Source organism: Hemicordylus capensis, chromosome 6 (genome assembly GCF_027244095.1).
Source record: "Hemicordylus capensis ecotype Gifberg chromosome 6, rHemCap1.1.pri, whole genome shotgun sequence".
Classification (NCBI taxonomy): Eukaryota; Metazoa; Chordata; class Lepidosauria; order Squamata; family Cordylidae; genus Hemicordylus; species Hemicordylus capensis.
The window spans coordinates 128,485,794-128,510,164 of NC_069662.1; the positions used below are offsets into that span (position 1 = coordinate 128,485,794).

A 24,371-nucleotide genomic window follows, 5' to 3' on the forward strand; every position below is an offset into this window, starting at 1 on the left:
GAGGAGGACAAGTTGTGCCCTGGGGATGGGGGGAAAGGTGCTGGGACAGGGGAAAAGCAGTTCCGGGACTGTCCAGGGACGTTGCCCCCCACCGCCCTTGTCCAATAGTAGCTATGCCACTGACTACAATGTACGAATACGAATACGTCGAGTATTTATATACCACTTTTCAACCACAGTTCCCAAAGCAGTTTACATACAGATATTCATTAATTAATTAAATGGCTGCCTGTCTCCGAAGGGCTCACAGTCTAAAAAAGAAACAGAAGAAAGACACCAACAACAGCCACTGGAGGGATGCTGTGCTAGGGTTGGATGAATGAATGCAGTCAATGAAGAGAGCACAATTTGCAGAAGAGAAGCAGCAGGTAGGAGGCTGCTTAACTCTTCCTGGTCCCATCCATTTTCCCTGCACTTCTGCGCACACACACACACACACACATGCACGGACGCACACACACAGAGCTGCTTTCCCTCTTTTGCTGTGGCAAATGCTATAATTTTCCAGTTATAACAAACCCTGTGTATTGCATGCAGTGCTAACCTTGAGAGGAAATTCATTGTTTCCATTTGTTACACATACCCCCAAACTTGGACTTGTTTCCTTTCCCCCTTTCTTTCATTCTTTGCCCCTGAGTAGCCTGGACAAGGACTAGTTCATACCAATCCAATGACTTGCCGTGGTGAAACTGTTTTCTTGCTGGCCGGGTTAGGAACGGTTGGCACGTATATTCTACTGCGCATAGTACACTGAGATGGAGGGGCAGGTAGATCACTGACTGGTATGATTATCCAATCATTCAGAGCTTATCTGAGCCCCTTTGTTTGGGGAGAGGAAGGGGCAGTCAGAGTAGAAAAAGATGTATCTGCTTGGCTGAAGAGAAATCCAATGAGACTGCACATGGCTGAGGGGCAAAGAAAGAAGCGGCTCTGTGAAGCAGATATTTAAAAAGAAAGACTGTGCCGTCGAGTCGGTGTCGAGACGGTGTCGACTCGTGGCGACTACAGAGCCATGTGGTTTTCTTGGTAGAATACAGGAGTGGTTTACCATTGCCTTCCCCCACACAGTATGAGATGATGCCTTTGCCATTGTCACTGAAGTGAGCATCCGCCTCCAGCACCTTTCTATATCGCCGCTGCCCGATATTACTTGTAAAAATTTCACACACACACCCTTTTCTCCGTGTATTTCTCTATATATTATACACATTATGGACTGAGACTGTAATTAAATGGAGAGAAGCTTAGTATAGTTATTATAAGTTATGTTATCCGAAAACCCCATTTTCGGGGGAAAGTGGCTGGGGTTGAAGGGATTTTCAGAGGGAATGCAGGAGGCAGGGGAAGGGAATGCAGCTGCCCCTTCTCTGCAGGTCACTCATGTTCTCTCAATGCCTTGCAGCAGAAAAGGGACAACCAGGGTTCCCAAACGTGTGTTTACACCCAACAAGTCGCTTGGATGTAATACTTTATTCTCTCATGTAACAATTTGTCAGTCTAGTGCAGACCCACTAGCCCCACCCCCAAATGTCGCCAATGTTATGACTCAGAGACATAGCCACCACTGAATGAGGGTGTACAGTGTATCCGGATTGCAGGTGCCCACGGGTTCCTTGGGGTCACCACACCTCCCACCTCCTCCGCCCACCTAGGGTCCTCACCCCCTGATTAGTGGGCCCCCATTGCCACAGCACCACCACCACCAGGCGGCACTTGCCCCAACTCCACGCTGGCACAGCCCCAATCGCAGAGAAAACAGGCAGCCCCTTTAAGCAGACCTGGTCTTGCTGGCAGTTGGGGTAAGTGTGGCCACTGGCCAGGCAGGCAGGCAATGAGCAGCGAGTGGCAAACAGGGTTGTAGCAAGGTCGGAGGCAGTTCAGGGGCCATACTTCCAGTTTTGCTCCTGGGCTGCCTCCAGCCTTGCTGGAAGAGAGCAGGTCTTGTGGTAGCAAGCATGACTTGTCCCTTTAGCTAAGCAGGGCCCACCCTGGTTGCATATGAATGGGAGACTAGACGTATGAGCACTGTAAGATATTCCCCTCAGAAGATGGAGCCGCTCTGGGAAGAGCAGAAGGATTCAAGTTCCCTCCCTGGCATCTCCAAGATAGGACAAGATTTTTTTTAATTGAACCAACAAACTACCAAAGCATACAGTACGTTGCCAAAGCACAATTATATACAAAGTGTTTGTTTGTACATGATATATCTACAAAGATTTACACACAATGATTTGGAAACCCACAAGGTGATGAAGTATATGCAGGTAGTACTGTAACTCGGGGGTGGGGGATTTCAAGGCACATCAGGTAATGGGGGGGGTTTACGTCCAACGTCCATTTCCACAATTTGTCCCATTGCTGTTTAGAAGAGATACTCTTGTCTTTTTGCACATAACCAGACCAACTTTTCCAGAAGAGATTTACTGTCTCATCTGCGTGAACCTCTTGGTCGCGTCTTCCCTCCCTATTCCTATGCAGGAGCATTGCATAAATGACATACAGGTTTACTAACCTGATTACGAGAAGGGGAATGTTCCAATTCCCTAGTATGAGGGCACCCGTTCCGTCCCGTTTCCTTGAAGGTTTCTTTCTGGGACCTCGAAAAGAGGTTCTATCGCTCAAACCCGATGTTAGTTCTTCCCAAGTCTGTTTTTCCAAATCAGGCCACTCTAACAGCTTGCTTACTCCCTGCCACACTCTTTTGGCTACCACACACTCTTTTAAGAAATGTGAGTGGGTTTTCCTGAATGTTTTACCTAGCTCACTAGCTTTCTGTTTGCAGGTGATTTTAGGGCACTCTTGCTGGTTCTCTGGGAGCCATGGCTTAGCCGCATTAAGTGGTAGTACTTGATGGTATAAGCGCCACCTTGTTTCCCATAAATGGAAAGGAACTTTTTTCTCCTTAAAGAGAGTGATAGGGTGAACGGGTTGCAACAAGTACTGTGAAGTGCAGTGTTTGTAGCGTTTACATTCTAAATCAGGTTTTAAGAAACCCACTTCTAGAATCTCTCCATAAATTGTTTTCCTTAGCTGCTTAACTGAGGAGGATCCTTTAAATAGATCTGGTTCAACCTTCCATTTTTAAAGTGTGAATAACAAATCTCTCAAGTAGTCCGGGTGTTCTCGCTGAGAGAGATTCCTGCCTGTAACCTTGGAGAACCCGCTGCCAGTCTGTGAAGACAATACTGAGCTAGATAGACCAATGGTCTGACTCAGTATATGGCAGCTTCCTATGTTCCTATGTACACCACTGGTCTAACCCTATTCATTACATGCCAGAGATGCCTGTTTGCTGATAAATGCAGAACCCTTGCTGCAAAGGAATAATAATGACCCATTTTTGCACATTTCCAAACTAGCCTTAATCAATCAGTCATTTCTTTTTCTTTTTCTCAGTGTGACCATGGATGGAGGCAGGCTTTCTGTATGTTTAGAAGCTTCCAAATTGGACAAAGACAGTGGTTGAGCAGGCAAAGGAGGCCTGGCAACAGTGGAAAGCAAAAAGCCCTAGAAAATAACCAGGACATGGGGGAACTAGATAGGAGAGAGAACGTAAAACAAGCAAGGTTAAGTCGAACACGATATGAAAAGAGGCGAAGAGAAGGGGAAGCAAGGAAGCAAGCCAAGTAATTATTCATTCACTGAGTGTGCTGAAGAAGGGATAGAATTGCATCACCTTTGAATCAACATGCTTCCCCCCCACACACACACAAATTGTCACAGCTGTACTATCTGTTTCCTCCTCCTTGATTCACAACATCCTCTACAAGTCACACACACACACACACACACACACACACAGGCAACATGGATGGGACCCTCAGAGTGACTGTCTCAACCTTCCCACCCAGCTTGCTTTTGGAAAAACAAAACCGGAAGCCTTGCTGTCTACCCAAACTGTAACAAAACAAAACTTGCTGTCTAGCCATACTGTAAGAATCCACAATTGCTTTTACAGATGATTTTCACCGCCCCTTAGAAGCACAACCAGATGCTTATTTTCTGTCTGGATTGTTGCTTTTCATCAGCCAGGATTCAAGGCCACTTTGGCCACAGCCTGAGTGCTCTGTCAGGAGCACAGATTGCAACAATTCCGCATGCTGGCGTTTTAGGGTCTTGCAGCGGCACTGTGCTCCTGATGGAATGAAGGGCTTGTAATGGCCCTTCATTATAAGCACCCTTGATTCTCCACCTGCAAAGCACATTGCTTGGACAGAAAATAAGTGGCTGGCCACATGGCTGGAGGGTCTGGCGAATCAAGCCATGATGTACCTTTCAGTCCAGACCCCATCCTGTGAGTAGGATCATGTCCAGATCTCACAAAGATCAGAAGTTAGCAAACCTTTAGAAGAACACAGAACAGCTCTGTGATGGTTTTGAGAGGGATGAAGGCATTTGCTTCAGAGCATTTCTTAATCACATGGGGTGCTCTGGCTTGATCCAGTGTTCTTCTGTGGTTACTAAGAAGCAAATGCTTTCAAGGGCTGTGTCCACACAGTCACAGCAATCCTGGTTAAAGCGTTCACCAGGATCACTGGACGAAAAGCCTTTTGACCCAGGTGCCGCTGCTTAGCAGAGGATCACTTCCTCCCCTCCTAACTTCCTTTTTTGGAAAACGGGACCGTGCACTGCTCCTGAACTTGGATAGGACACACCTCCTAGTCTAATTAGAATCATGAGACTAGCCTTGGTGTGTGACAAGTCATAACCTTTTTTAGAAAAAACAACTAAAACTTTGGGTTCACTAAACTAGCTTATTTTCGCATTGATTTTGTGTGGACTGAAAGTAGCTGTAGTCCTCAGATTTAAGACTTCCCTACCAGACTATGGGAAACACCTATATCGGGCAGCAGCGATATGGGAAGATGCTGAAAGGCATCATCTAATACTGCACGGGAGATGGTAATGGTAAACCTCTCTTGTATTCTGCCAAAGACAACCACTAGGCTCTGTGGTCGCCAGGAGTAGACACTGACTCGGCAGCACAACTCTACCATTTGGCTACTATGATCCGTCAAGGTGTGTGTGGAAACTATCCTCACACATTGCTATAGTTTCTTGAGGTGTTTCATTTTTGGCTTCCTTGGCTTACGGTTTAAGCCTCACTGAATAAAAATGAATCCTGTTTCTTTCTGACCCCTTTGCAGAGTTTATTAATTAAGAGTAAATCCCAGCCAGGATTTCTTTGCATCAGCACAATGGACCCTCCTAATTGCCGCACTTCAGGATTTCAGCTGTTAGGAGAGATGAAGGAGTTGAGTAAAGATTTCAGAAGATAATTCTGGCCCACTTTTCGGGAGAGGTGAGAGAAAGCACAGTCAAGAGACACCCTACAAGTCTTGCCTTGTTTATAACTGAGAAGAAGGAGATGAGAATATCTGAATCCCATATTAATATTACTAATCTAGTCATATTTTCTTAAAACAGCAAATGCCTCAGTCTTTTCATACTAGTCTACTCCTTCCAATGAAAGCATAATTTGCAATAAGATGCTTGATGCTGGAAGAATTAGTTGCAAAATCACAAAACGGTAAGTTGAAAACATCAATGAGAAATGGAATAAAAAAGAAGAGAGTAAAATCCATATTTTTAAAAAAATCATTAGCAAGGAATCAATGTTCTTTTTCATGGTATTTCTGCCCCACGCTGTTTCAGTCTCTTGTGGGTTCTTCCAGCACCAGTTAAAAATTCCATTTTTTGACTTGCCTACTGTTAATTGTTCTCAGTGGGTGAAATATTTCTATTTGTATATGAACGCTTTCTTCCTACTGCCATTACAGCCTTTGTTTCGTATTGACTGATCTTCAGTTTGATGTATAATCTCTTCATTTACCCGAATGATCATCTGAGAGCCTAAACTAAAGGTTGATTCAAATATCTTAATAGAGGAGGAACAGTCCTCATGCCTGGATCCTCTCAACTCAAGTTTTACATAGGGAAACATTACTTTAAAGTGCCCGCACATGAAAAGTGAGCCCCTGGTCTAAACTGTGCCATGTCAGAAATAAAAAGCTATACCAAAATATCTCTCTGATGTGTAAATGTTTTGCAAGAGGCACCAAACATTACCATTAACATCTGTGGGCTTCCTATCAGCCTCTGTGTGTGCAATAAAAATCCAGGTTTTTAGCTAAAAATGTGTTGATACAATCCAGTCAAGAACGTCTGAATTGCATGAATTGCACACTTGATCTGGTCTTTTATTCTGATCATGGTGGTGTTCCATGGCTGGAGACTCCTGAAATTTCCCCATTGTTATGAGTGGACCACCATCTGGTCAAGGTTGGACTCACAATCACGTCCCACCTCCACAGGGGTGAGGGGCCTATTAAGGTGGTCTGCCCAAGAAGGGTATTGGATCCAATAGGATTCCAAGAAGCCTTGGAAGGATTTAGTGTTGGCTCTACCATGGACCTGTTGATGCCCTGGTGGGGAACTGGAATAGCAAACACACCAGGACAGTAGACATGATCACTCCTAAGAGTCTTCTCCGATCCACTTTAAAATTGGCCCCTTGGTATATGGAAGAACTATGGGAGCTGAAGCAGCAACGTAAACAACTGGAGCACAAGTGGAGGAAGACTCAATTCAAATCTGACAGATCTGACGGGCAACACCATGCTGGCCAGGCAAATGGTCTCTGCACAGCCACAGAGGCCAGGACCATGCTGCTATCCCATGCAGGATGCCAAACGGAGCACCACTGCCCCGCATGGGATACTAGGCAAAACGCTACAGCTTGAGACAGTTTGCAGGTGAGCAGGGGCATAGCAAGGTTGGAGTGGGCCCAGAGACAAGATTTTAAAATGGCCCCCCCCCCACTCAAAGTCCAGGGCCTCTGCACACCCCAGGCCCCCAAGGATTTAAGTCTGGTATTCCAAAATAAGTATGCTGCCTGCAAATACATTTCACTGAATACACACACACACGTCACAATATATAGTGATATACATTGAGTACTATACATTTGTATTACTTTTAATGCCTAGAACACACTAGAAAGATGAATTATTAAAATGGGCCCCTCGCTGCAGATTAGCAAAGGAGACTTTCAACCATGCAGGGTGAACCTATGTTTGTTTTCTCAGAATTCTGAACAAATTCAGTCAAGTTTGATTGCAGGAGGTTTTTCACAGGAGGCTTTTAAAGCCCTTGAACACACATCTCCTCTGGAATGGAGGTGCTGCATTCACAGGTGGGCCAGATTTACCCTGAAGTCCCTGCAAGTTATTGGGGAGCAGTTCACACACAAGAAAAATAAAATAAAAGCACCACACATGCTTCACAGTTCTCACTCAGACCTTCTGGGTTGCAAAACAACTTGAACATAAGTGCATTTATAAATGAATGAATGAATAAATAAAATTAATAAAATACTGTTCCAGAAGTTTTTGCAATTTTCTGCCATGAAACAAGCCACTTATAGGACTTTTTAGATAGTTTTTTTTAAGTCAGCAAATTTTCCAAGCTGTTTCAAAATAAATATCCAGAGACTTCTCGGTCCCTCCCCCCCCCATATCCAAGCCCTATGGCAAGCAGATCCCTATATATGGGGGGGGGGGGGCGGGAAAGGTAACCACAAAAAGGAGTTCACACTCTACCTGGCAAATGCTGGTCTGGGTTAAGCAGGGCCGCAAGGGGTCTTCTGCTGCAGAGAACACTCTGGCTGCCTCCTCCTTCCTGGCTTGCTTGGGCCCTACTCGAGTTCAGGCTTCACTGCGGCCTACACGGAGGCCTCCGTGGAAGCCCCGCCCACCCGCCAATCAGCTGAGAGGCGGGAGAAAAGGAGCTCTTTGCCGCTTGCCTGCTGCTTCGATTGCAGGCCAGCAGAACAAGCAGGAGAGACAGCGAAGAGGGCAAGTGGCTGAGAGGCTATGGGGCTGGGCAGGGGGCAATGGGGAGTCACATGAGGTGCCCCTGGGGTGCCCCTCCAGGCAGTGGGGCCCCCAGACAACTGTCTCCCCTTGCCCTATCATTGTTACGCGCCTGCAGGTGAGGCAGTGAGCACCTGGTAATTTATTTTTAAAGTTGCTGCCACCCTCACTGGCCACCACTGGCTGGGAGAGATCATCAGGAGATTTGGCGCAGGGTGTTATCAGTATGATGATGTCACCCAAATCTTTTTCTCCGCGTCAACGTCATCAGGAGAAGCCATAACCTCCCTAAATGCCTGCCTAGAGGCAGTGATGGGCTGGGTGAGAGATAACAAACTGAGACTGAATCCAGATAAGATGGAAGTACTTATTGTGCAGGGTCGGAGGAAACAATTTTGATCTACTGGCTCTGGGGGCTTTCCAGAATAGCTGCTGGAAAAGCAGCAAAATGCCTCCATTCAGGCAAGTCACATTGAAAACGTAAACAGCAGGGGGAGCAGTCTTGCAGCAACTAACAAAAAATAGAAACTTCCTTATGCCGGATATACAACGTCCTAGCTCTATATCACAATGATTAAATTCGAGGCAAGGCACCCTGCTGTCTGCATAGGGACTGTGGTGTCACAACTCAGGAAGTGTGAAAGCACATTTCCGAGATCCAACGTGACCCCATTGCAGGGTCTAATTTGGAAAGTGCCCTGGATGGGGTCACACTTCCCCAGAAGGAAAAGGTATGCCGTCTAGGAGTACTTCTGGATCCAAACCTCTCCCTAGTGTCTCAGGTTGAGGCAATGGCCAGAGGTGCTTTCTATCTAGCTTTGGCTGATATGCCAGCTGCATCCGTTTCTTGATAAATATGACCTCAAAATAGTAATACACATGCTGGTAACCTCCAAACCTTGACTACTGCAATGCACACTATGTGGGGCTGCCTTTGTAGCCTGGAAACTGCAGATGGTACAGAATGCAACAGCCAGGCTGGTTTCCAGGACATCTTGAAGAGACCATATTACTCCTATATTAGAAGCACTGCACTGGCTACCAAGAGGTTTCTGGGTAGAATACAAGGTGTTGGTTATAACCTATAAAGCCCTAAACAGCTTAGGCCCTGCGTATTTAAGATAATGTCTTTTTCACTATGAACCCCATCGTCCTTTGAGATCATCCGGAGAGGTTCGTCTGCAGCTGCCACCAGCTCACTCAGGGACAGGCCTTCTCTGTTGCCACCCGGAGACTCTGGAATGTACTCCCTGCTGAAATAAGAGCTTCTTGATCTCTGACAACTTCTAAAAATTCTCTAAAGACACTTTTTTCCCCACTCAAGCTTCTTAATAGACTTGTGGTTTAAAATCATTTTTAGATTTTTATTTTTGTTTCAATTTGTTTTATATTGTTGTAAATTGCCCAGAGATGGAAGTTGGGGGTAATATATACATGTAATAAAATGGCAATATACGAATAAATGAATTTCTAAGGGAGGGATGTATATGTTTACGTAACACCCTTTGAAATCAAAATGGCATAAGTGGTTTGATTGTATCCATAATTTCTGACGGACATTTAAATAAAATTGTTGACCGTCCTGATTCTCAGGTGATACACAGTTTAAGAACTTCTCAGGTGATACATTTTTAAAAGTAGAAGTAAAAATGTTTTAAATACACTTAACTGAGCACAGTCACTTTTCTATTAAAATAAATACACTGCCCCTCCCAGTATTGAATACACAGTTTTAAATCTCAGTGGTCTTGCCTGAATTGCTAATATCTGATCCTTTAAACACACATATTCTCTAACCTTTGAGACAGATCAGATCCTCTCTGAAGCCTACTGTGACTTTTGAAAATAAGTCCCCAAGGGCTGCATAACACTCAGGGACATATTGTGGGAGACTTCAGAGGGAAGGCAAATGGACAACTCTCCCCAGAATGTGTGCTGTGTATCTGCTGCACCAGTGTCTCCTTAGTCTGGATGTCAACCAATGAAAATGCATTTTTTTTCCTTCAAAACTACTGTTTTAGACATATGTGAGATCTATGCAGATTTATTCAAATACTCAAACATTTAAAACTAATCTGATTAATCAACTAGGATTTCTTAAATTGTGTGACAGCCCTAGCTTATTTTTCCTGCCTCTGGGCAATCCAGTCAAGAAAGCTGTGGATACTAGCTGTGGAATTGTTTTCACTTGTACTCCATAGTAAAAGAGAACAGCATAGCTAGAGTGTCTAGCCTACTGAAAAGATGGTGCAGGAAAGAATAAAGGATGATAAGCACATTGAGGCTTTTCTTTCTTCCCCCCCCCCCACCCCACACACAGTCTAGTGGAGAGTGCTCAACATCTTTCAAAAGCCGCTCCTCCTATCTCTGCAAATATTCTGTGTTGCCATTTTTGCAATGAAGAAAATGTAATCCAGGAAGGTCTGGCATTTTTTAAAGTTCAGCACTGGCAAATCAGGCTATAAATATACCTACAATGAAGTTCTTAAAGGTTTATTTCAGATTTCTTATTTCCCAAACTGGGGACTAGGCACATAAATATTGGCCCATAAAACGCTTAAAAATAGATTACTAGGAACTAACAGAATGTCTTATTGTCTCCCGAACCACTGCTGAACCAAATGGTAGGTTTAGATCTTTGTGGTGGATATGAAATGACCTTCATGCATACCATTTACCTTCTGCGGTTTTATTTACATTTTTAAATCCACACAAAGGTGAAAGATGACACTGCTACCAAAAAAAAAAGAACACTTTACAATATTTTTATCATTTTTTGCCCCAAGGCACAGCTAAGCTTTTCCAAGGTCATGTGTAGTACAAGTCTGAAAGGAAGCCGGACCATCTCCAACCCTCTCTCCGCCGTCTTGTGAGCTTATCTAGTGACATTAATTATCTATTCTTCTTCCCTAGCTGAAGACAAATCCCTTTAAGTCTGACAGCCTGATGTTAGACCTATCGACTCTGAATGGGGCTTCAGAATGTGTGTGTCTGGGATCACAAGAGAGTACTGGTCACGTGGCAAAGGTACGCAGGACTGATCCCACCCACAGGGCTGTTTGTCTCACACACATGCCTCGACTGTGAGTGATCACACAACAGGGAAACAGCTCCCATGCCCGGAATCTGCCTGTGAAGCACGGCTCTTAGGGCAGGACAAGCAGGGCCACCGCCTGGGCCCCGCTCTTGTCTGACATTGAAATTAACTAGAAGGGGGCCCCACACTGGGTGATTAGCCCCAGGTCCCGCACCCTGTGGTGTTTGGGGTGAATCCAATCCTTGATCCAGGCCAGTTTTTGAATGGGGCTTTAGTTACTTGTATTCCAGTCCTGGAGTAGACGCAGGGCTAACAGAACAGCCAGCAGCAAGAGCACCGGAAAGCAGTCTGCACTTGCCTCTCTGTACAGAATATCTATTTAATTAAACCATTAATATTCCTGATGCTTGTCCTTGCATACCAGAACTCTTTCCCTTGGATTCTACATATCCCACCATGGATCCTTAAGTATACCCTGCTGCTAAAACTGTACATTTCCAAGCCCTGTAAGCCTTTTTAGGTTCAATGGATTCATAATTATATTCACAGCTACTGTGAATCACAAAGGATGCTAATGAGTTTGGTCAGGGGTGTATCTTTAATTGGACAGGCATATTCTAAGAACACGAGCTGCCTCAGCCCTCCCCCAAGGAAAGGGGCCGCTGAGGGCACCTCATCTGTCACCCTCCTCTGCTCACCTGTCTGTCTGCCTCCCCTCCCCTCCCTGTCCTGGATTACCTACCATCTCCGTGGCTGCAACACTGTCCACATTCACTGAACGTGGGTCAACTTGCAAAGTTTTCTCAGCTGTGGCGCAGAATAATGACATCACAGCCTGATGACAGGCGCGAGGCTATGACATCACAATACCATGCCACAACCAGGAAAGCTTCACAGGCCAGCCCATATGCAATGAAGGTGGACTTAGTGTTGTGGTCGCAGAGGCGGCTGTTAATCCAGGAGATAGGGGGAAGCAGGCAGGGAAGTGGGAGTTAGCTAGAATGCCAGTCAGTCTTTAGAAAGCAGGTTATACTGTCTCAGCTTAATGATTGCTATGTTAAACTGACCATCTGTGATGATAGCTGCAGTGGTAATCAGTATTTCCTTTTTTTAAAAATCAGTTTAATATTCCCCTACTTAAGTGGCACAGCGGGGAAATGCTTGACTAACAAGCAGAAGGTTGCTGGTTTGAATCCCAGCTGGTACTATTTTGGGCAGCAGCGATATAGGAAAAAGCTGAAAAGCATCATCTCATACTGTGTGGGAGGAAGCAATGGTAAACCCCTCCTGTATTCTACCAAAGAAAACCACAGGGCTCTGTGGGCGCCAGGAGTCAAAATCGACTTGATGGCGCATCTTACCTTTACCTTACCTTCAGTACATCTTCAAGTATAGCTTCCTGCTTTCTCATAGACTATCAGGATTTTTAAAATCAGCCAGAAGCAACTTGTTTACATTACCATCCATATACCACCTGTAGTTAGCAATGGAGCACAGAGAATTGTGCTGATTGGCTGAACAGCAATTATCGTACACAAAAACTCACTTGAGCATTCCTCCACCACCACCCCTCAGAAAGATCACCTCAGCTTTCCATTTCAGTTGGCCTCTGGAAGCTGAGAGAGGGTGGTATTTTTTTCACGACTATGAACATTATTATTTAGTTGGATTTTAATAGCATTGTAATGGTGTGTGTTGTATATACATTAATCAATTCTTAGCTGCCCCCAAGCTTTCAGGACGATATGGGGTGTAAATCCAAACATATAAACTAATTTAGGGCATAAAATCCTAAAGACTACGTTTGTATGATCTATAGACATTAATTGGTTCACTCTGTAGATTGCATTGTTCTCATTAACAATAGGGCACACATATTATTTTATTTGTTGCTTATATTTCATGTAGATATCAGGTGTAGTGGAATGCAAATTTGTATACAAAAGGTTGATGAAAGAATGCCTGGAAATTTCTGTCATGTCTGCAGCATTAAGGGTAGAGTTGCATGTGTGAATGAGTACAGATCAACCACCACAGACAGACCTTCCATATCATGTCAAACCCAATGTTCATCCATGGAGTCAATTCACACAAACAACTGTGAATCAAGTGCTGAATAATCAGAGCAATACACGGCATGTTAGATTGGTCCTGCAACCGCTGAGCCATGTAACAGTTCTGCAAAGTCATCTGGTAAACAGTGATGAGCTATTTCATCCTTCATGGCCTGGTGCCTATCACTGGGCTGTGATGTCATTATTCTACTTTGTATGCTGTAACATTGCTTTAAACCAGGTCTGCACAATGATGGCCCTCGAGCTGGTTTTGGACTACAACTCCCATCATCCTAGCCACAGTGGCCAATAGTTGGGAATGATGGGAGTTATAGTTCAACATCTGCAGGAAGGCTGAAGTTGTGCAGTTCTGCTTTAAACATTACGTTGTTTTAAATCAATGTATTAAGTTCAAGCTGGAAGACCTAAGAACAACATCAAAATGGACTGCTGAAGATGAGCTGCCCTCAAAGCAAGGGAGGAATGTGTATATATTTGATTTGATTGCCAGTTTGAATCCTACTCTGAGAAGAGCAGAAGCAGATTCAGGAGGTAAAGTCCGTGTGTGTGTGTGTGTGTGTGTGTGTGTGTGTGTGTGTGTGTTCCCCTTACAAGGGCTAGCATTTGCCAGGACTAGCATTTGCCAGGGCTTGGATTGGAGGCTATGTGGCATTTTGTTGTTGTTTTTTGCTGCCTGGAGGGGGACAGAGGGAGAAGTCATCTAGGACTGTAGTGAGTCACACCTGGTGGGAGGGGCCACATTCCTGTGTCTCAGTTTGAAGCCTACCCTCTACATAAGAGGTGAGGGCCCAAAAACTTAGCGAACAGGGATATCAAATAGGGCATTGGAGTTTTGCATGGAGTTTAGTGGAGAAGTGTGCGGGGGAGCCTAAAACAAGTCCCCTTGATCACAAGGAGCCCAGTGGAAAGAGAAAGTAAGTACTACTCCATCCCTCATATTCTTGAGAAAGGAAGTTTGAACAGTTAAATACCTGACCAACACAGCTAAGACCTAACTTTCTAATAAACAATATCTAAATATTGTAAACAGCCAATAAAACCAGTTATGAAAATAAAAAACCAGCAGGGGAGGGGGCACTTCCCAGTGTATTTAACAGAGTGTTGCATGCATTACTATTGGCTCCATGGGCAGAAGTCAAGGGTGTGTGATTAATTCAAGGAGCAGCTGGCTCTCAGGGAACAGGTTTGTTCCCTTGAGACCAAGATGGCAGATCTGGAACAACCTCAGAGAGACAGAGAGGCATGCAGAGAGACCTTCAGGAATGTGGTAGAGGCATCCCACTCCAAGGCTGATAGCTCCTCTGCTGTCAGGGAGAACAGAGGTCTCAGGGAAGGAGGGCATCAGTCTGAGGAAGAGAGAAATGCTCCCTTAGAAGGGAGCCCTTCTGTGGATAATGAGCCCATATCCTCTCGCACAGGGGATACTCCTCAGGGGGATGGGGGCCTCCTTGTAGTGGGTGATTCAAGCATTAGAGGTATAGAGAGATGGGTTTGTGACCCATGTGTTGATCACACATTGACTTGCCTGCCTGGTGCAAAGGTTGCAGACATCACACGGCATCCAGATAGGCTGTTAGGCAGTGCTGGGGAGGAGACAGCTGTTGTGGTGCACGTCAACACCAACAATGTGGGGAAATGTATTTGGGAGGTCCTGGAAGCCAAATTTAGATTGATAGGTAGTGTATGGAAGCCTAGGATCCCCAAGCTAGCATTCTCAGAAATGCTACCTGTTCCATGCACAGGTTCAGCAAGACAGGCAGACCTGAGGGATCTCAATGCGTGGATGAGACATTGATGCCAGGAGGAGGGGTTTAGATTTGTTAGGCACTGGGATACATTTTGGGGCAAGCAAGGTCTGTACAAAAGGGACGGACTGCACTTGAACCAAGATGGAACCAGACTGCCGGCACTTACAATCAAAAAGGTCACAGAGCAGCTTTTAAAATAATGCCTGGGAATAGCCAACAGGAGCTGGGCAGTATCTGGTTCGCCAAATGCCATCCCTTAAGGTGCAAGGCTGTAAGAGATTCAGACAGAACAGAAGGGATAGAACAGAACCTCATAAAGAGCAGACAGAAGGCTGTGCTAGCTGGTCAAAAAGATCAAAGAGCCAAAAGAAAGACAGCTTACACCAGGGAAGAGATTCAGCATATAGGGGCTTGTATGCCAATGCCAGAAGCCTCCGAGCCAAGATGGTTGAGCTGGAGTGCTTGGTTGCTAATGAAGAAATAGATGTAGTGGGCATAACAGAAACATGGTGTAACAGTGAGAAACAGTGGGACACTGTTATCCCTGGATATAAACTCTACAGAAATGACAAGGAGGGGCACCTTGGAGGTGGAGTAGCACTGTATGTTAAAGAAGGGATAGAATTTAACAAGCTAGAAAACCTAAGAGGACCTGAGTCCTCCACAGAAACCCTGTAGGTGACAATACAAGCCCTGAAAGGAAAAGTGCTACTGGGGACATGATATCGCCCTCCAGATCAAAACGCTGACAGTGACCGGGAACTGCAAAAGGAAATCAGGGAGGTGTCAAGGAGAGGCAGGGCAGTAACACTGGGTGACTTCAATTACCCACACACAGACTGGGTAAATTTACAGTCAGGTAATGACAGAGAGGTCAAATTTCTATATAAGCTGAATGACAGCGCCCTAGAGCAGTTGGTCTTGGAACCAACCAGAGAGAAGGTGACCTTGGACTGAGTGGCACCCAGGACCTGGTGTGTGATTTCAGTGTCATGGACCCTTTAGGGAACAGTAACCATAGTGCGATCAAAGTCAGCATATATGCAGGGAGAGAATCACCAAGGAAGTCTAACACAGACACTTTTAATTTCTTAAGAGGAAACTTCTCCAAAATCAGGAGTTGGGTGAAAAGAAAATTGAAAGGGAAAATCAGGAGAGTCACTTCGCTCCAGAATTCATGGAGTTTACTCAAAACCACAATACTAGAAGCCCAGTTAGATTGTATACCCAAAAGGAGGAAAGGTACCACTAAGTCCAGGAGGATGCCAGCATGGATAACAGGTACTATCAAGGAAGCCATAAAAGGGAAGAAGACTTCCTTCCGGAATTGGAAGGCCTGCCCAAATGAACAGAAAGGAACGCAAACTTTAGCAAAAGAAATGCAAGGTGACAATAAGGGAAGCAAAAAGAGAATTTGAGGAACATTTAGCTAAAAGCATCAAGGAGAATAACAAAAACTTCTTTAAATACATCAGAAGCAGGAAACCTGTCAGGGATGCTGTTGGGCTTTTAGACAACGAGGAAGTGAAAGGAATTATCAAAAAGGATATGGAGGTTGCAGAGAAGTTAAATGAGTTCTTTGCATCTGTCTTCACGACAGAGGATACTGAGCATATACCTGTTCCTGAACCAGGCTTTTCAGGGACGGAGGCTAAAAAAACTGAGTCAGATAGAAGTGACAAGAGATGATGTTCTAAACAATTAAAATTAAAAACTAGCAAATTGCCAGGGCCAGACAACATCCATTCAAGAGTCCTTAAAGAACTCAAATGTGAAACTGCCAACCTCCTTGCAAAAATATATAACTTATCCCTGCAATTGGGCTCTGTATTGGAGGAATGGAAACGAGCAAATGTTACACCAGTTTTCAAAATCAGGGGCCTAGAGCAGCTTCCTTATGAGGCAAGACTATAACACCTGGGGCTTTTTAGTTTAGGAAAAAGATGACTGTGGGGAGACATGATAGAGGTCTATAAAATCATGCATGATGTGGAGAAAGTAAAAATTTTCTCCCTCTCACATAACACTAGAACCAGGGGTCATCCCATGAAATTGATTGCCACAAAATTTAGGACCAACCAACAGAAGTACTTTTCACACAATACATAATCAAATTGTGGAATTCTCTGCCACAAGATGTGGTGACAGCCAACAACCTGGGTGGTTTTAAGAGGGGTTTGGATAACTTCATGGAGGCAAGGATTATCAACGGCTACTAGCCTGAGGGTTATAGGCCTCCTCTATTCAGAGGCTATAGGATACCTCTGAATACCAGTTGCAGTGGGGTAACAGCAGGAGAGAGGGCATGCCCTTAACTCCTGCCTGTAGGCTTCCAGCAACATCTAGTGGGCCGCTGTGTGAAACAGGATGCTGAACTAGATGGGCCTTGGCCTAATCTATCAGGGCTGTTCTTATGTTCTTATGCCAGATGATCTCAGGTTTAAAAATGTGAAACTGATTATCTGAATTTCTCTTGTGAGTTGAACCTTTCTGGATTATCAGTCACAGCCCTGTCCATATGTTCATGTATACCACAGTGCCACCCACTCCAGCATAGCTTCTTATCAGAAGAGCAGATTGAATGGAGGAGGGGAAGTTAGGTTTCCATTTTTTGGTCCAATCAAGGCAAACCAATCCTGCACTGGGAGTAGCTTGAGAGGAACTTCTGCCTCCTGAGAAGGACCCACATGATACTTTGTGATACAGGGCAAAATACTCACTCACCACAAATATACTGTAGGACTTCTACAATCTAATCCTCAATGATCCAAAAGGTCTAGGGACATCGGAAGCTGTCTTGTACCGAGTCAGACCCTTGGTCCATCTAGTTCAATACTGAGGCTGTTCTCACGATCAGCCAAGAGCAGGCTAAAGTAGCCAAGGCCACTCTTGGCTTCTCGTGAAAAGCAGTAGGAAGCAAGCTGCTGCGGGCGGCGGCGCCACAACAAACCCACCTGCAGAGCCTGCAGCTTAAAGATGGTTAAGGGAGCAAGCACTTGCTTAGCCCTGTTTTTTTAGCTCATCTGCCAGCCCTGGCTACTTGCAGCCAGGGCTGGCAGACTGTGGGGCTCCTGGCCGGTGCTGGGGAATACCCACAATGCACTGCGCACTCACGTGGTGCATTATGGGAGATCCAGGGGTCCAGAATGTGTTCCAGCCCCCGACCCTCTACGCCCGGGATCTTCAACATTGGGCCCCCAGATGTTCTTGGACTTCAACTCCCAGCATCCTCAGCTGCAGTGGCCTTTGGCTGAGGATTCTGGGAGTTGAAGTCCAAGAACATCTGGGGGCCCAACGTTGAGGATCCCTGCTCTATGCTACCGGAGGTAGTGGAGAATCATCTCGGTGCACCATCCGTGCACCCAGTACCCTCCATGGTCTAAGGGGAAGGGAAGGTAACAAAACCTTCCTCCCCGCCTGCCACCAAGCCCTTCTCACAGATTGTTAGAAAGGGCTCGTTTGATTGACAACAGCTCTCCAGTGTTTCAGGCAGAAGTCTCTCCCAGCCCTACCTAAAGATGACAGGGAATGAACTTGAGACCTTTTGCATAGAAAGCAGTTGCTCAACCACTAAGATGCAGCCCCAGCCCCCACCTGGGCCCATCTCATTATTTAATTATTATTATTCATTATTATTGGCTTATATGCTGTGCAGCATTATGTCTCCATAACGCTCCACCCCAGGACTGCTGTGGACTTAAGCAGCCCCAACACTGTTCAGAATCAAGAGGTTTTCCCATTTGCCGCACTGGTGGAAATTGCGGTAGCACTGCTCTGAGCATTGGAGCTGCTTACGAGTCCACAGCAGTCTCAAGCAGAGCCTTCTGGGGACATAACTCTGCACATCATGTAAGCCGCCATAAATCTCTCAGGTAAACCACACTGCCCAGGCTAATGTGAATATTATATATGTAGCATTCCAGTTTATTTGATGCTGAAATGAGGATATTGCCCGCTCTACAAAGTGAGGTTGTCCAGTGCACATATATGGACCACACGGTGATATGTTACGTAAACTACAAACAGGGCCGGTGCTACCATTAGGCCAACTAGGCAGCGGCCTAGGGCGCAGACCTCAGAGGGGTGCAGCGGTCCTGGGGTGGGGGGTGCAAGTACTTAGCCTTGGCTCGGGCGCAAAATAGTCTGGCACTGGCCCTGACTACAAAGTAATAAACCTCACAGATTACTCCCTTGAATTTAATATGGAAATCGAGAGGATAATATATCAGCATCTATGAGTAAGTCTAAAGAGCAGACTAATAGACTGACCCCTGCTAATTGAACAAAGAGGCACCTTTTAAAGTGGTGATTGTCTTAGATTTAGCAGGGGGAGAGCAACTGGCCCTATCCAGCCCATGCACAGCATCCCTCCCGTGGCTGTTGCTGGTGTCTGCCTTATGTTTCTTTTTAGATTGTGAGCCCTTTGGGGACAGGGGACCATCTTATATATGTATGATTTATTTTTCTATGTAAACTGCTTTGAGAATTTTGTTGAAGAATGGTATATAAATATCCGTAGTAGTAGTAGTAGTAGTAGTAGTAGTAGTAGTAGTAGTAAACATGGATGCTCTTACAAACTTATGTGACTCAGTTCTGATGTTGTCATTGCTGCAAGGCAATCACTTTGCAATGTAGTCTGGCTCCACAAGGCGAAAGTAGTGTGTGTGTGAAGAGGAATAATGTAGCTCAGATCAATCACATAGCTTCTTCCCATGTCAAAATTACACTGATAATGCTGGCAAGGGGTGAGGGTGGGAGTATGCATTGTTTGCTCACCCAATACGACAAATACGATTCAACCAAGTTCCCAAAGCGGTTTACATAGACGTAAATAAATAAATAAAATGACTCCCTGTCCCCACAATCTAAAAAAGAAACATAAGGTAGACACCAGCAACAGCCACTGGGGGGGGATGTTGTGCTGGCAATGGATAGGGCCAGTTGCTCTCCCCCTGCTCAGTATAGAGAATCACCACTTTAAAAAGGTGCCTCTTGGCTCAGTTAGCAGGGGATTCAATGTCATTCCTTTTTACAGACTGGTGCAGACTAGATCAGAACAGATTGAAGCAGCTCCCACACCTCAACAGGAACTGGTAGTGATCAAGCCAAATTGTAAATTCTTCATCCACAGTGGTGAATTGCCCCATTCAGGCCCACTGATATCCTGGAACTATGCACCTAAGTATGAGCAAAAGCTTCAGAATAGATTTAGGCAAATCTCCTCTGCTCTCATTCCACCAACAACTGCTTTTTAGTTATTTCACAATAATATAACAGCAATAATATAACTGGTACACACATTATGTTAAACACAGGCGGAACAGTAAACTGCGTATCTGCACCATGCATTTGAGGGGTCTGTAACCAGGTTCTCTTTGTAAATGATTGCAAGTACAGCCATGCATACAAAAACATGTACAAGTGTGCAGACATGGACACTTGTATAACATAATGTCTGAATAGAGCTACTGAAACAAAGACCTGGAGCATGATGGAAGCAGTTATAACAGCATTGGGCTGGTTCATAGAGTTGATGACCTCCATGCAATGACTTTCAGGAACATAAGAGACTATATGCAGGCTTGCAACTCTTTGGGAGCACATAGAGGTGATCATACAACTGATGCTTCCATATAATATCTAACTAAATCATGAGTCCCACTCCCAAAGGTTGTCCAGCGCGGTTAGGATGAATGAACCAACCTACAGGCATGTTAGAACATAGCAGTAGGGTCTCTCACCCCCACAACTCTTTGCAAAGACATAAATAAAGTCTCCAACAAAATGAAGAAGGTGGCACGCATATCATCTTTTCTTCTGTGGATGCTCCTGCAGATCTAGTCTTTTGTATCTCCTGGCTCTACACCACAAAACCATGCACAAAATTGTCCCTGTAACTAGGAACATGGGCACTTCTAGCCATGCCAACACATACAGTGGGAGTTAGGGAGGGTGGAGTAAAAATACCCTGGGAAACCAAATATTCCCAGGGCTGAGCCTGTGCATTACGGAGATATAACCTCTGTTTGTCTTGCAGAACTAAACTCACATCTTGGTAGACCTTATATTCCTTGTTCTCCCATTCTAGCTCTATATATTGCTACATGTCAAACACAGCTCTCTGTGTTGACACTTCTGTTCCCAATGCTCTTATAAGATCCATTAAGTCAACAGCTGTATCTCTCATAAAAGCTACAATATGTTATAGAATTAGCTCTATAAAATACAAAGCATCTTTAATATGCTCAGCATTTGCACATAAATGTATTTTTTAAAAATAATAATTTTTGTCGAGTTCCAGAGCAGTTATTAGTGACACTACAGATGACTCTGAAGGATTGTCAAATTACACCCAGTCTAACACTTCACTGCATTGTTTATGACTACCGAATGTGTGGCAAACCTGAATATGCAAGTTTAATATTATACCTATACATATAAATGCATATATTGCTGTGAAAAGACTTCTGCCACTTTGGATGAGATTGTAAATATATAAAGCAGTCCATTAACTTTACACAAGCTGTTTTATATACCTGGAGGCCTATGACAGCATTTCTTGACAAGATAGCTTAACAGAAGAGTTGTTCTGTGAAAAGTTCAATCAAGAGTGGCTTTAAAACTACAGGTGATGATAAACACATTGGCAGACTGCTATTTACAAAAACTGAAATTGACTACAGGATGCTTTTAGTTTAGGTAAGAATTTGTCAATGTGTTTAAGAGATTCCTTAACATGCTAACATGCCATTATCCCAAGAGCATGTATTGTGGAGTAAGTCCCACTGGAATCTGCTAAATGTATTTAAAAGTAAATGTGTATATCAAAGCAAATTTTGCTTTCTGAAAAATTGTCACAAAACAACTGCAGTCTTAAGCATGACTATTTTCTGAAAAGGTACCCATCAGGCTATGTTATTCTACCTTTCTCTGCATATAGAATTTCCCTTTGTTACATATATATCAGATACATATTCTCTGAAGGACAATTTGCATAGGTAGGAAATTCAGGAAGTGTAAATACTCTACATGTTGCAATCCACCCAGAGATGTGAGATGGGGGATGTATACCAATATACTAAATAAATAAATAATGTTCGCTGTCTGAGGAATCCATGACTAATCATGATCGCCTATCATGTGTAGAATAAGCACATGCAAAATAGGCACCACACAGGTGTCTGGGACCCGCTCAATGAAAACCCCAGCAAGTGCATGGAAGTGGAGCCAATGGCCAGTCAGATCCCTGAGCGGGAGCCAGAAGTCCTTCCACGACCCGACCCAACCCAGCCCCTTAGGGTATGGTAAAACACATGGGTGAGACTGCATCCCTGGAAGACCCCCTCCCAGAAACCCCAGACCCGGCCTCCGAAGAACTATAAGTGTCCCCCTTAGGCCCCCCAAGAACATCACCACCATCAACTCCAGGCCTAGATGCAACAACTGTTGCAGAGCACCAGGCTGTCCTGCAGGAGAGGTCATGTCATGAGTCAGAAGGGTCACCTTGGGAGGAGAACACACAAACAGCTAGAGGAGGGTAAGATTGAGTAAGACCAGGAAGTGGTGGATGCCTTCCTGGATCCTACTTAAACATTTCAGTTACTGCCCTCCAGCATTGATGCGATAAGTTGTTGGTTGCACCCCATGCTTCCTCTCAGGCTATACTCTTCCATCTCCATATCCCAGTAGCTACCCTAGACTTCCTTGAGCCCAGCTTGCTCTCTGCCCATTCATCCCTCCAGCACCCATGTGGACTCTGCTGCACTAGACCTGCTGTGACCCATACCCTGCAGGCTGGACCTTGAAAATGCGACAGCATACACAGGAAATGCATGCCGTTTCAACATATGAGGATGGGAGTTTATTTTCTGTGAAGAGGCCCTAAAGCTTGCTGAAGCTAGGCACTAGAAGAGCCACCGAAACTGATGGAAGCTCTCAATGGATTTCAATCGGTTGTTAGTTGCATCCCACGTTTGCTAACAAAACATTAACTTCCACAAAAGATGCTTAATGTGGTGACATTATACTGATGTTCAAATTAGAGCTCAAAGGAAGAATAGGCTAATCAAGGTAGTTAATTCATTAACTGCAGATTACAAATTAAGACTTTAATAAAGCCAGTCCTAAAAAGCATGTTTGATGTTAGTAGAAAAATTCATGTGGATTTCTTCTGTTTCATTCAGAGTTCAGTATTTGTTGTTCATCTTCTTTAACGAAGTCAAGCAGACATTCCCACAGTACTCCCAAAATATCACAACTAAGAAACTGAATGGTCGGAAGTTCTTTGGGTACTAGAGATGTCACCAGATTCTTTCCCCATCCAGAATCTGGGCTAGATTCTGAGTTTCTAGTTAAAGAAATGTTTCTGGACCAGAATGATCCTTGACTTTAGCCCTATTCACATACTATATTCAACACTCAATCTGTGTACAATGTACACATGTACAGATCTCTTCATGGATACTGTTATTCATATAAAATGCTGAACACAGATACAACAATATACTTCCTATGCATTTGAGGGACTGGTACCCAGGTTCACTTTTTAAATGAACACAGGTACAGTCATTCACACAAAAATGTGTTTGTGTACAGGCATCTGAACTCAGGCACAACATAATGTCTGAATAGGATTTTTGTTGAGTTCCAATCCTGGCTAAGAAGCCTGATATCAGAGAAAACATCATTGCTGCTATAGTGCTCTAGGGACCTCTGTACATGCTCCCCAAAGCCTATTATCCATACTGGGATCCATTTCAGAATTCAGTCAGTCTCTGCATCCATCCTGGATTCGGAAATGCACTTGGAAGGTTTTCACGGATTCAGGGAAAAATTCAGGACTACAAAGGTATTTCTGGAGCAGAAAACAGTGGTTCCTTTTAAGTGTGGAATTGATGAGCTGGAATTAAATGCACAAGAAGCTGTCTTTATAAAGTCTGCTTTGGGCAGTTTAATGCATTTCAGAATGCCCCCCCCCATATAATCCCCACTGAGCAGATTGTTTGGTGGAAGTAGCATTTGGTAACTAAACTCCTCAAACAAAGGGAGTTGATCAAACATTTTTGAAATTTTAATTCATTCCTAGCCCTAATTCTGACATGCTAGCACTAGTTGTTTCCACTGAGCTTCCCAATTAAAATGTTATCTAAAGGGAGACTATAGTGTGTGTGTGAGAGTGTGTGTGTGTGTGTGTGTGTGTGTGTGTGTGTGAGAGAGAGAGAGAGAGAGAGAGAGAGAGAGAGAGAGAGAGAGCAGTCTTCTGCTTATTTAGAAGTAAGTCCCACTATGCTCAGTAGGACTCACTTCCTGACAAGTGTGTTTAGGATCGCAGCCTTTAAAATGTATACCCTGCCTGTGACCATAGCCAGAAATATTGCAGTAAGTCTACAAGGGGTAGGGAATCAATGCAGACCAGTAATGACAAAAAGCTCGGGGAGCTTAATATGCTTGAAGTGATTTAATTGCATTAAACATTAATAACATTTAAAAATATGTTCCTAGTTCTGCATATCAGTTATCTTACTGTTCATTGGCCAGAACACTGGAAAAATTTACTTCTCACTGGGCAATTTGACAGAATACATCCTACACATTGTCCCTTCTATCTTCAGACATTAAAAGGCTAAACTTACTTTTT

General features: G+C 44.4%; 1 protein-coding gene across 4 annotated transcripts in view; it reads right to left on the reverse strand.

Moving 5' to 3' along the window:
• The window catches only part of NXPH1 (neurexophilin 1), a 277,176-nt gene that overhangs the window by 236,189 nt on the left and 16,616 nt on the right, over window positions 1-24,371 (reverse strand). The window contains exon 1 of one of the 4 annotated variants that reach the window (XM_053264764.1): window positions 11,654-11,700. The exons of 2 other annotated variants lie outside the window; for them this stretch is intronic. In XM_053264764.1, coding sequence (XP_053120739.1) covers window positions 11,654-11,656 — 3 coding nt within the window. In that variant the 5' untranslated portion in view covers window positions 11,657-11,700. Of the gene's footprint in view, window positions 1-7,601; window positions 7,705-11,653; window positions 11,701-24,371 lie in introns of those variants that run through there. One more of the 4 variants, XM_053264762.1, reaches the window with a different exon arrangement.